The 12,396-nt window shown below is 48.5% G+C and overlaps 1 protein-coding gene across 4 annotated transcripts in view; it reads right to left on the bottom strand.

Annotated features, from left to right (window-relative positions):
• MAML3 (mastermind like transcriptional coactivator 3) overlaps positions 1 to 12,396 on the bottom strand; it is a 636,110-nt gene that overhangs the window by 439,713 nt on the left and 184,001 nt on the right. For 2 of the 4 annotated variants that reach the window (XM_067736819.1, XM_067736820.1), the window contains exon 1: positions 3,126 to 4,427. The exons of 1 other annotated variant lie outside the window; for it this stretch is intronic. In XM_067736819.1, coding sequence (XP_067592920.1) covers positions 3,126 to 3,605 — 480 coding nt within the window. In that variant the 5' untranslated portion in view covers positions 3,606 to 4,427. Of the gene's footprint in view, positions 1 to 2,986; positions 3,052 to 3,125; positions 4,428 to 12,396 lie in introns of those variants that run through there. One more of the 4 variants, XM_067736823.1, reaches the window with a different exon arrangement.

The following is a 12,396-nucleotide window of genomic DNA, read 5'->3' as shown; positions in this document are numbered from 1 at the left end:
TCTGAGAACTAATTATAATTGCTCTGTGCCCCGCCCCCCTCCCAGAGCCCAACTAAAATCCAACAGCGAATTCAAAAATGGAAGATTAACGTGGTTTTCTGCAACCTGTTCTCAAGATTTTATCTCACACACAGGCTAAGTTAAAATACTCTTTCATTTCAGGGGCCAATGTACAATTTTAAACTATTTTTAAAGGAAAAATAACTTGTAGAGGAGGACGTTAACTTTTTTCCTTTCTTTTTTGTGGTACCTAGAATTCACATGCAACTCTTTGCTTAAGGTTTAAGGCTGTTTAATTTCATTACACTCATCACACATACTTGGACCACTTATATCAATGGGAGATGCATATATGAAATACAGTTAAAGGTAGAACATACTCCTGTACATCGGTATAATCGATACGCTAAATTATTGTCACAAAATTGATAGAAAAATGTAATTGTCAGGCAATCATTTTTCAAGTCTGTTAACTTGCTGAACTGGGATTCACCATGAAATTTACTGCTTCGGTCTCATCCACTCAAGTAAGCACTATCTTTTTGCATTTTCAAAAGTAAGCTCTGGCTTGGGCTTGCTACCTCCTTCCAGGTAACTTCAGGACCCTGGGTTTGCTCCCACCTGCGGTTGTATCATAACCCAGGCGCGCGCACCCGGAGTGCCCCCACTACCCTCCCAGGGCCGACATGGCACCCTCGAGAGAACACAACCCAAACGCTAAAACTTTCCGGCCGCAAACTGTACTGCTCTCGCCCGCGATCAAAAGCGACCGGGCACCGGCTTTTTGTTCCAGCGCTGGTCAGCTGGCGAGGTAACGCCACAACACTCCTCCATCCCCAAAGGTCGGGAGAGAGGCCGTGGGACTGAGATTTTTGGAGCCTCCCGAAAAGCCCATTCCTACGCAATCCGAGCGTGTGGGGCGTACAAACACAGGAAAAGAGGGCGTGGAGCAGGCAACGAAGATATTCTCAGCGCCTTTCAAATACTACTTGTCTCAGGTTCACGAAGTGAGTCTCCCCATCGGTGGCAGAGCGCGAAGGGGCGGCGGGGAATGGGAGACGGCGCGGACCCGGAGAGAAATAGGTACCAGCAGGGCATGCGAGACACAGTCAAGATGCAGGTCCGACCCCGCCTCCGGGTACAATCAGAAAAGCTACAGTGTGTCAGTGGCTTTCGGCTTCCTGTTTGTAAAGCGAGAACCTCCCTCCCTGACTCTGTGACCGTCGTTCTCCCTCCCCACCGAGTCCGCCTCTTCTTCGCGCTCCGGGCTAGCTCGGAGGCGGGGGGCGGGGTGGGGGGGGAGCGCGGGCCCGCGGGGCGGGGGCGGCCGCGGGGGAGGGGCAGGGCCTCGGGGCGCAGCGCCCCTCCCTGCCGGGCGGCCTCCGGGGCGAGCCGGGCCGCGAGGCGGACAAAGCGCGTCCCGCTCCCTCCCCCACGGCCGCGTTCCAGAAGGGAGGGGGAAGGCGGGCTCGAGGAAGGTGGGAGGAGGAAAAGGAGTACGGAGGGGGGCGAGGAAGGGGAGGAGGGAAGGTGCTGCCGGCGGGACTGGGCAGGATCGCGCCGAGGAGGGAGGGGAGGGAGGAGGGGCTGGGCGGCCTCGGAGAGCAGGGAGGAGGGAAGGATTCTTGAAGCCCAAGATAAACAAATTGTTCCTCTTCACGTGCGGGGTGGGGGGAGGTGGGGAGGGTGGGGAGTGAGCGCGGCGGCCTCTCCTCTTCCCCTCCCCCAAGCCGGCTCTTTGTCACGGAACGCCCAGCGAAAGCCCGCGCCCGCACCCGCACCACCTCCGACGCCGACGACTCCCAGACCGGGGACGTGCGCGTGTTATAAGCCGCACAACGAGAGGGCCTCCCGCGCCGCCGATCGAGGTGCGGTCTGCAGGGGAAACGCGAGAAGGCGCGCGGCCCCGCTACGCTCCCGGATTCCCACCGCCCGCCCCACTCCGCACACGCGCGCAGCCCAAATCCGGGCCGTGCGGCGGTGGAGGGGGCTGCAGACACCTTTCTCAAGCTTCCGGCTCCCCCCCACGAAAGGAAAGCAAAAGAACCGGAGAGTGGAGATAGGAGAAAGGATTCTACCCTCAGGGTTAGGGGGTGGGAACTGCCCCTTCCTCCCGGAGAAGTTAAGCCATTGGCTGCTCCTCCTACCTCCAACCCACCCACCCAGCCATTTAAGCCTCTTTCACCTCCCCGCTACCTTCCACTCCTCCGGGCTTATCAGACTGGCCCGGAAAGTTGGCGGGGAGCGGGGCGGGAGAGCAGCGGAGAAAGCTCTGTGCAAGCAAGTTTAAGAGGAGGAGGGGAGAGAATGCCCGGCGAAGTTGCGTGGCGGGGACTCTCCGCACAAGCCCAGGGCGTCGCTCTCCCCTCCAGCCCCGGCGAGTGCCGCGACCCTCGGAGCCGCTCCACCTGCCGGGCCGGCCCGGGGTCTCGAGCTGCGAGGGAGCGCATTCGCGCCCGCATCCGCGCGCGCTCTCGTGGACGCGCGCGCGCGCAGCCACCTTCGCTTGCTTCTCACCCACCTCAAAGTTCATTCACAAAACTCTCAGACTTTCTCAGCCCAAAGAGGGTGAGCTGGGGAGAGGAGGCGAGAGCATCTCCCTTCCTCCCCCTCCTCCTCCCCCCAGGTTCGAGGGCCTGGTGCCCGCCCAGAATCTGCGACAGCATCCATTTCTCCCTGCACTCGGCGGACGTGCTGAGAGGGGTGGGCGAAGGGGGACCGGTCTGGGGAGCCCAGGCGGCCAGGCGAGGGGTGGGGTGGGGAGCGGTGAAGAGGAGGAGCGAGGTTTCAACTCTGGGTTCACTCTTTCAAATCGGTATCTAAGAAAGGGAGAGGGGGGTAAAACTTTTCCAGGGCCTCACTCCGACGCTCCTCCAGGCTCCCTCCGCCCCTCGCAGTCGTGACTGGCTTCTCCCCCTCTCGCCCCCTCTTCCCCAAATCTGACAACCCTGACAGATGAACAGGTAGCGGCGACGGCAGCTTTTACCTCACAAAAGTTGACGTTAACCCTTCGGCTTCAGCCCACTTCGCCCGCCGTGCAAATCAGATCCCCGTGCCCCCCGTGTAAGAAGCTCCACGCCCCCCCCCACGCGCGCGCCCCGTGCCCGCTGCCAGCGCGCCCTCACCATGATCAGCGTGTGGTTCCTCTGCTCCGCCGAGGCAGCCTCCGCATCTTGCTGGGGTTTGCTCTGGTGCTGTTGCTTGCCCGTGCCGGCGCCCGATTTCTTGGCCCTCTGCTCCAGGGTCCGCTGGTAGAGGCTCACGGTGTCCCGGCGCTCCAGCTCCAGCTGCGCCACCTGAGCCTGCTGATACCTGTTCTCGCAGTTGACGTGGTGCCGCCGGCAGCCCTCGATGCGCTGGCGGAGCCGCTCCACCACCGTGCTGTGCTTGGGGACGGCCGCCGAGCCGCCGCCGGGGCCCCCGGAGCCGCCGCCGCCGCCGCCGCCGCAGCCGGCAGCCGGGTGATTGCTAGTCGGAGCAGCGGGAGTACTATTGGGAGTATTATTCACACCGATCCCGGCCCCGCCGAGGCTGCTGTTCAGGCTACTGTTGATGCAAATACTACTGCCATTCGCGGCAGCAGCGGGGGCTGCGAAATCCCCCATCCTGCTCCCCGGGCACACTATTTTGGAAGAACTTTTTTTATCCACCCCCTATCAGCCTCCTCCTTGGGTCCAAGGATTAAAATAGTTTAAGTGGAACGCGGGGGAGACGCAAGCACATGGATGGAAACAGCGATCCCGACCGGGCGAAAAAAAGGGGGAGAGATTTTGGGGTGGTTTTTTTTTGTTTCCTTTTTTTAAACTGTAAAGCTCGAGGGGAAAAAAGGGGGGTGTTATCAGAATACCATCAGACACCTATCAACAAAAAGAATCACAACAAACTGAGCCAGCAGCAAATCGGGTTGCAACTCAAGGGAAGATCCGTTCTTCGCCTGCCTTCTTTTTATAATCCATTATTTTCTAATAAATTCCAGGAGATTTCCGGTGGTTGGCAAGCATTTTCTCCCTACGTACCGAAAAACACACCCCATGTACACACACAAGCATATGCCTCCAGTGCGGACACGCGCGACACACACTCACTCCACACCGCATCGGAAAACGGCAAGCTTGCTTATTGCATTTTCCTTCCACAAAAAAAGTTTTGGTGTTTATGCCGCCCCGTGTTCTCAAAGTACTTTGGCTGCTCAGTTGCATTTCACAGGAACCTAGATATCGAATCCTCGGGCTGGGGGAAGTAAACACATGGACAGTCCGAGGCGACTGCAAAAGTAGATCGGTGAAGTCCTTTGCAAAACGCCGCGCGGAGAGCAGCCCCTAACGCTCGGCTGGGCTGCCGCTGCCGCCGCTGCTCCTGCCACCATCACAATGATCAACTGCTCGCCGCCGCCGCCGCCGCCGCCGCCGCCTCCTCCTCTCGCTCCTCCACCTCCTCCTCCTCCTCCATGCCAGCGGAGTGATATCAGGACGCGCGAGCTCAGTAAACACGGCAGCGGCGGCGGCTGGAGGCCGTGAGACAAGCCCGGGGACTCGGCGCAAAACCCGGCGCGGACTCTCCGCCGGCAGGAGCGGGTGCGGCGCGCATCGGCACCCGGCTCCCGCCTCCCTCTGCTCGTCCTCCCCGCCCCTCCCACGCCCCCAACCTCACTGCCACCCGGACTGGGAAGCCGGCGCTGCCAGAAAAGAGAAAAAGAAAGATTCTGGGGGATCTCGGGAATGAATCAACTTTTGACGCGCGCGCGCGCGACTGTGTATATGTGTGGATGTGTGTGCGCGCGGACGACCGTGGGGACGCGCCTGGCTGGATTTAATTTCCTTATTCCAAACGAGGTATCAAGTGATCCAAAGTTGTTGTTATACGTTTATACATTATATTGCAGAACTGTGCATGACCAGGCAGAAACATTGAAGCTTCGCAGCAGTTGTCTGTTACCCCTATCCATATGGCAAGAAGACAAATGAGTGGCTTGTTTTTAAAACCCAGGTAATAAGTCCTCGCTAGTAGTAACCCTGCTTGTGGACACTTGTTCAAACTCTAGGCCAGTCTTAACACACAAATGCCAAATTATGAACAAAAAGAAATAGGCAACAAAAAACTTGGAATATTATTTAATTGGCTGTACATAATGATTGTTGCTATTAGGGCAATTATTGTTTTACTTACCCTTGGAAAAAAATTAAAACAAAGCAAGCAGGGACTTGGAGGTGAGACGAACAGTACATTTTAACAGACTGTTTTGAACACTAGGTGCTAATGACAGCAGTAATTAAGGGTCCTTCGTAAATCAAGTGGAAAGATTGCAGATTTCATGGATTAGAACTATAGGAAAAACACAGTATTTCACAGTTTGTCATAACAAAAACAAGCAAATATGACAGGCATACTTTATTGCTAGATATATTTCTTTCTGTTTAAGTGAATTCACAATAAGTACAATTAAAATGGAAGAACAACCACAGAAAGTAATCTAAACTTTCTGTCATCTCCCCAGATATTGAGTATCCAAAAAAAAAAAAAACCCCACTAACAACAACTAAGGATCAAATATAATATCCTTGAATCTGGACTTAACCCATTGCAAATACGTAATTTTGAAAAAATTAAAATGGACAAACTGTTTCTGTGATCATTAGTAGGACAAAAATCTTGATTGTGAGCTGTTAATAATAAGGCATTTTGTATTATCTCAATAAATCGTATAGAATTAGTTTTTTGGGTAAAAATACACCTCAGTTTTCTAAAATAGCCAGGAATAAAAGAACTTCAGATCTCATGCATTAGTCATGAGATCTGATTTAAACCATCTTCATTTCTTGGCATTGCAGATTAGCATAGGATGCTATTTCTAACCTCATAGTGTCAGCAATAAGAAGCTATATTTTTCTTCAATTAATCAGGTCTATATGGTGAACTATATCTTTAATATCCATTGAATTATCTGGTAAAATGGGCAGCAAAATCTTGATTGGCATGGTGTGAGGTTACCTCCAAGCAGTGAAACCAATGTGAAAGAGTATCTTTCACTGAAGTTGCCATACTTTTTCAGAGGGCTAGTTAGTTACCATACAACTTTGTGGATCATAACTATCTGCCCCTCCTTCAAGTCTGTTAGGAAATTAAACTGAGTTCTATAGCAAAAAGTCAGTTCTGATTCTAAAAACATAGAGAAAATTATAAGAAATCATAAGAAAAAGACATCACGAAGTGGCCTTTGTCTATTGCACATGTTCACTAAATAATATCTGTATTAATTCAGGAAACATATGGTTTCACTGCAGAGAGGAAGCTATGACTCTGCATTCACTCTCCTCTCTCTGCACTAGAGTCTAATTCTTATCCCTCCTCCCCCGTGGCACCTATATCACCCATACAAGACTGCAGTTTGATTTACAGAGGCAACAAGTTTGAGGGTCTTGAGCATTGAGTCTTCAGTCTGGAGACTTGGGTTCTAATTCTAGCTTTTTTCCTATGCCTCAGAGTTTAACTTTTCACTGAGAGTTTGTCATTCTGAAAAAAATATTCCAACGATAGCAGCAACGTGCATTCCCATTGAGCTATTTACCTCTCCTATGATGAAAGGAAGCCAAAAATACACAAGAATTTGCATCCTTCCCTTTGAGGCACGAGCAGGTGGAGGATCACGTTTTGTGGCTTTACCCCAGAGCTCCCCGAAGACAAGTGGAGCTACTCTTGCACAGCCCCAGTATAGTTTGCTGCCCGAGTTTAGTGCATGAGTGGACTACAACACACACAAAAAGGCTGGCTGACTGTTCATGGGTATATGTACATACACACACACACACAAGGCATCAATCTTGTATCTCGTCAAGATAGTGGGAGTGGCAGCCATGAGCTCCAAGACCGAAATGCGGAGAAAAGAAGGACTGTGAAGCTGTGTGATGGCGAATGGGGGCGAGTCTTTGAGGAAATTGACCTGTGAAGTAAGTCTTCCACTGTGACACACTTGAGGTCGGAAACCCCATCCTAACTGTGCAGGACGATTAGAAGAAAAAAGCAGGAAGTGAACAAGACTGAAGTCTTGAGCAATATAGGCAAGTTACCCTGAATTAGAGATGTTCATCTACTCCAGTGACTTTAGAAGAAGCAAAGGCTTTTATACTGGCTACTTCTAGATTCTCATGATATCTTCTTCTAAGGTTGCCAGCTTTGCTGGTCACCATCGTAAAGTACTCCTTGAAAGTCATAGAGAAGTCCATTTTCTGGGGAAGCGATTTTAGTCCCTTCCCCCTACCAAGCACCCTGGTATCACGACCCTCTTTATCTTTTATGTGAGCCTGCTACAAAGCCAAACTGCCGGATGGGAGCTATTGGACACATCATGAGTGCTATTGCTCTAGAATGGCGAAGAAATCTGAGATGCCGTAGCAGTGACGAGAAAGAAATGACGTGGTTGTATCCCGAGACTTTGATGATATCTCCCTGGATGCCAAAGAGAAGGGCTGGATGAAGAAGTACCTGTGCCAGGTTGTCCTGAGGCTCTGCCTCTAAGCCAAAGCTGGCAGTTCTAAGAAGTTGAACCAGATTCCCTGTTCTTTAGGTCAACTCTGCATCATCCTCCCATGTCCATCTGATAGGGCTCAGTGTCTCAGAGTCAAGAAAGAGGTCTCTGTGTAGAAACTCCAGTGTATGTGCCACTTCTGCAGCACTATTAATGTGGATCAATAGCACTGGCTTCCTAATTGTCCCCTAAAGAATACCTGGTGACCAAGGGAGAATAGGAATCCCCTGTTGCCCACCTACGGGTAAGCAAACCTTTATATGTGCCCACAGAGTGGGCCCAGGCAGTCCTGAATTACTAGCAGCAGTGGGGTGTGCCCTCAACCATCTGACGAGAGCTATCACTTCAGTAATTCCACAAATATAGTTATGGTCTGCTGTGTGCCAGGCACTGTGGTAGGCACTGGGGATGCAGCATGACAGTGTATAGAACACAGTCCCTATGAACCTGGAGATGATCACACTGAGTGCGGTAAGTCAGACAGAGAAAGACAAATATCATAGTATATCACTTTTCTGTGGAATCTAAAAAATAGTACAAATGAACTCATTTACAATACAAAGACAGACTCACAGACAGAAAACAAACTTATTGTAGAAAGCAAACTTATCGTTACCAAAGGGGCAGGAGAGGGGAAGGATAAATTGGGAGTATGAGATTAGCAGATGCACAGTAACCACATATAAGATAGGCAAACACAAGGACCTATTGTATATAGCACAGGGACTACATTCCATACCTTGTAATAAACTATAAAAAAGAATTGAAAACAAGAATATAGATATATACATATATATGTATAACTGAATCACTTTGCTGTACACATGAAACTAACACAATATTGTAATCAACTATACTTCAACAAAGAGAAAAAAAAGAAGAACACAGTCCCAACCTCAATGATGGCCAACTAGACTCAGGGCGGTAGATGCAGGGACTAATATGAAGTGGGTATGGGAACACGTAAAAGAGGCCTCAAGTGCATGCTTGGAGGTCTAAGCAGGCTTCTCCAGAACTCATGCTCAAAACTGGGTAGACATGAGCCAAGCTAATGTTGGTCGGGGGTATGAAGTGGGGAGCTAGGAAAGAGTGGAGCAAGGCTCTGAGACCTATTGTTTCAGCAAATCCACACTCGTTTCCTCTCACAGGAGCATGAGTGTGAGAGGGTGTGATTAGAAAGGAGTCCAAGGCTGGGAGAAAAGCAAGAGCCAGACCGTGCAAGGCCATCCAGAAGCCTAGACTATATCCTTGGGACCAGGCTACCATTGAAAGGATTCAAGCTGATTACACTTTTTACTTTGGCAATGCAGCAGATGTATTAATAACACTGTTTTCTAGAGCGTGTTCTGAAGAACCTGGTCCTGTAAGGTGTTTCACCAGAAAGGTTTCTGAGTCAAGTAAGTTTAGGAGATGATCTGTACGGCATCTCTCTCTCAAAGATTCATTACCACGGTGAAGGCCGCAAGAAATCTTTCAACAAAGCATGTTTAACTTTGTTTAGCCTAGCGGTGCCAAAGTCCTGTTATCTCCCACAGAATGAAACACACTCTAGAAAGCTCTGTGTAGGAGAGACTAAATATCGAAGGCAGTTGTAAATCTCCTGAAGTTCACGATTGCCTGGGCAGGTAGTCTGTGACAGAGACCACACCCGCCTTACCATCTGCTTTGCCAGAATCACTAGCACCCCGGTTCAAGACCCTTCCCTAACCTTAACTGGATGTGTTGAATTCTGACCTTTAAGCAGTAGGGAAGCAGCAACACAAAGGCAAAAATCCCAGAAGGGGGAATTGACTAGACTTTTTCAGCATTAGTACTTTGAGTGTCATGTTAATGTCTATCTCTGTATAATAAAACCTCCTTATTAGGGAGAAAGGTCAGTAGTTATTTAACTGAAAATCTTAACTATGTAACATCTTTAAAGATTTAGAGTTTTATAACTTTGGAGGCATGCACTCTGCCTAGTCTAACAATTACTGGCCTCTTGGAGCTACTTTAATGAGCTCCTTCTACCTAGTAAACCAATTGTATGTAGGTGACATCCCCATGGACAAGGGGTGTTTCAAAATTTTGTTTCCTTAAGTATTTAAATATTCCTAACAAGACCCTATTTACACAGACTTCCCTGGTGGCGCAGTGGTTAAGAATTCACCTGCCAATGCAAGGGACACGGGTTCAATCCCTGGTCCGGGAAGATCCCACATGCCGCAGAGCAACTAAACCCATATGCCACAACTACTGAGCCCGCGTGCTGCAACTACTGAAGCCTGTGCGCCTAGAGCCCGTGCTCCGCAACAAGAGAAGCCACCGCAATGAGAAGCCCACACACCACAACGAAGAGTAGCCCCTGCTCGCCACAACTAGAGAAAGCCCGCCCGCGTCCAGCAACAAAGACCCAACTCAGCCAAAAAAAAAAAAAAGACTCGTTTATGTGATCAATTTTCACTTTTTAATTACAAAAGGGTTTACTTAGCTCTAGACCAGGTCATAAATTTGAGAGGAATGTGAATTAATGGGGTTTATTTTCTTGTTCATGTATCTTAATATGTATATAATAGTTTTATGGTTATTAGGAGAAAGTTATCTAAAGTCCATGGTAGACAAATTTTTTAAAAGCCTTTCTTTCTATTTCACATGTGCCTCTATTCCCAGTGCTAAGTAGTTTGAGATAACAAGGCATTTGCCTTGAACGAGGTCTGGCTTCCATGTAAGACGTTGAAGACCTCTGAAATTTGGGGAAAATATTTATAAAATCTCTTATTTATTGAGGCCTATCAGCAGCCAGATTGTTAACTTCAAAAAAAACTATTTAACAAATAATCAAAGAACTGAAAAATTGTACTTTTTTGTAGTAAACATTTACTGGTGATCAGCAATGGCCTAGGATATAATTTTAATGGTCAACAGTCACTGAAAACTTGCTCTATTGCAGGTTCTGTTATTAGGCCCCCACTTCACTGGTGAAGAAACTGAGGCACAGAAAGCTTAAGGAACTTTCCCCAAACCAGAGATGAACAGTGGCAGAGTCTGAACTTGAATCCAGGCTCTCTGACCCCCAGAGCACACACACTATTGAAGAAACATGACATTAGAAGAAGATCCCTAAGTTTCCTTCTAATTTTAAGGGTCTACATTTCTATGAAATTAAGATCACTGACTTTTATCCAGATCTCACTTTAACAGAAGGCTCTTGCTGCAATGCTTAGGAGGGTTTCAGTTAAGGAGAAATTCTTCCAGGAGGCTGTCTTTGGCCAGGCTTGCCTCAGTCCCAACTCTGGGTTAGTCACCTTCTTGGTGCTCTGAAAATGATGTGCAGTTCTCTGTCTTGGCACTTATACTATCACATTATATTATAATTGTCTATCTACTTGTCTGTCTCTCGCTTGTGTTCTATTAGTCTTTGGACCTAACACAGGGCCTGGCCATGACAGAGCTCGGTAACTGCGTTAGAGAGCATGAATAAATGAAAGAGTGAATGGTTCAGTTTACCAAAATTACAAAATGGGAAAGGGAGTTGTGACCAGTCCTCAACAGTAGTCCCGAGGAGAGGAAAACTGCACTACCATTCTGTAGAAACTATTTGAATGCAGTAGAAGAAAATCATAGTCAGGTGTGGCTTATTTTTTCAAAATGCTGTTTCTCAGGGGTTTGAGGTAATCTATAAATTGGCTTAGAGAGGTGCAGGGGTGGAAGAAAGGCAAATGGAGTAGAGCCAGCCTCTTACAGATTCTCTCAGAGCATCAGCTGTCTGTCAGCAAGGGGAATGGCTCATGTTTATTGTACACCCATGGCCATGGTCAGATATTAGGCAAGGCTTTTCCTGTGTTAACCAATGTAATAATCCCAACAACCCTAGGAGGTACGTAAACTAGAATTGGCCCAAATGTGCTCTAACGTGAGTTCAACTACATGCTCTCAGTTTTGTGTGTATGTGTATATTCCATCTCTTTCTTCTGTGCTCAGAAATGAAAAAGGGAGGGAGGGAAGTTGCTCAGAATCAGTAGAGGAATGTAATACACCATGTATATTTATTTCACTTCATGGATGGTGTAAGGGTTTTAAGGTGATTACAACTACACGCCTGAGAAAGATGTAACTCCACCATCTTTTTTTTTTAATAATTTAAATTTACTTATTTATTTTTGGCTGTGTTGGGTCTTCGTTTCTGTGCGAGGGCTTTCTCTAGTTGCGGCAAGCGGGGGCCACTCTTCATCGTGGTGCGCAGGCCTCTCACCATCGCAGCCTCTCTTGTTGCGGAGCATAAGCTCCAGACGCGCAGGCTCAGTAGTTGTGGCTCACGGGCCTAGTTGCTCCGCGGCATGTGGGATCCTCCCAGACCAGGGCTTGAACCCGTGTCCCCTGCATTGGCAGGCAGATTCTCAACCACTGTGCCACCAGGGAAGCCCCTCCACCATCTTATTATCCCCATTTTACAGATGAGAAAATGAAGGCTTAAAGAGTTTACATAATTTGTATCCAGATCAACACCAAAGCCTCTGTCTTATGCACCTGTCTGAATTCAGCTTTGTGTTTTGTTGTTGTTGGTGGTGGTGTCTTGGAGCCCTTCTGTTGCTGCTATTGTCACCCATCCAGCAAATATTTATTGACTATTGACAAGTCCTATATTAGGTGCAAGGTATGCATACTTGAACAGAAACATTTTCCTCCCCAGGGGAGCTTAATAATCTAGTGGCGAGAAGGAAAGATAAATCATACAACAGGCTAACATAATTGTAGTCAGCTCTTGATTGACCAGAGTTTGAGGGAGTCATAGGAATGGGTTTGTCACAGTTAAGACAAAACCTGTGAGAAGGGGATTGGAAAAAAAAAAATTAACCTAAGCTTAGTTAGAATGACAGCCAATATTAAGGGAAGAT

This window comes from Pseudorca crassidens, chromosome 4 (genome assembly GCF_039906515.1).
Source record: "Pseudorca crassidens isolate mPseCra1 chromosome 4, mPseCra1.hap1, whole genome shotgun sequence".
NCBI lineage: Eukaryota > Metazoa > Chordata > Mammalia > Artiodactyla > Delphinidae > Pseudorca > Pseudorca crassidens.
The sequence above is the reverse complement of the archived record's forward strand: the minus strand, read 5'-3'. Positions and strand labels throughout refer to the sequence as shown.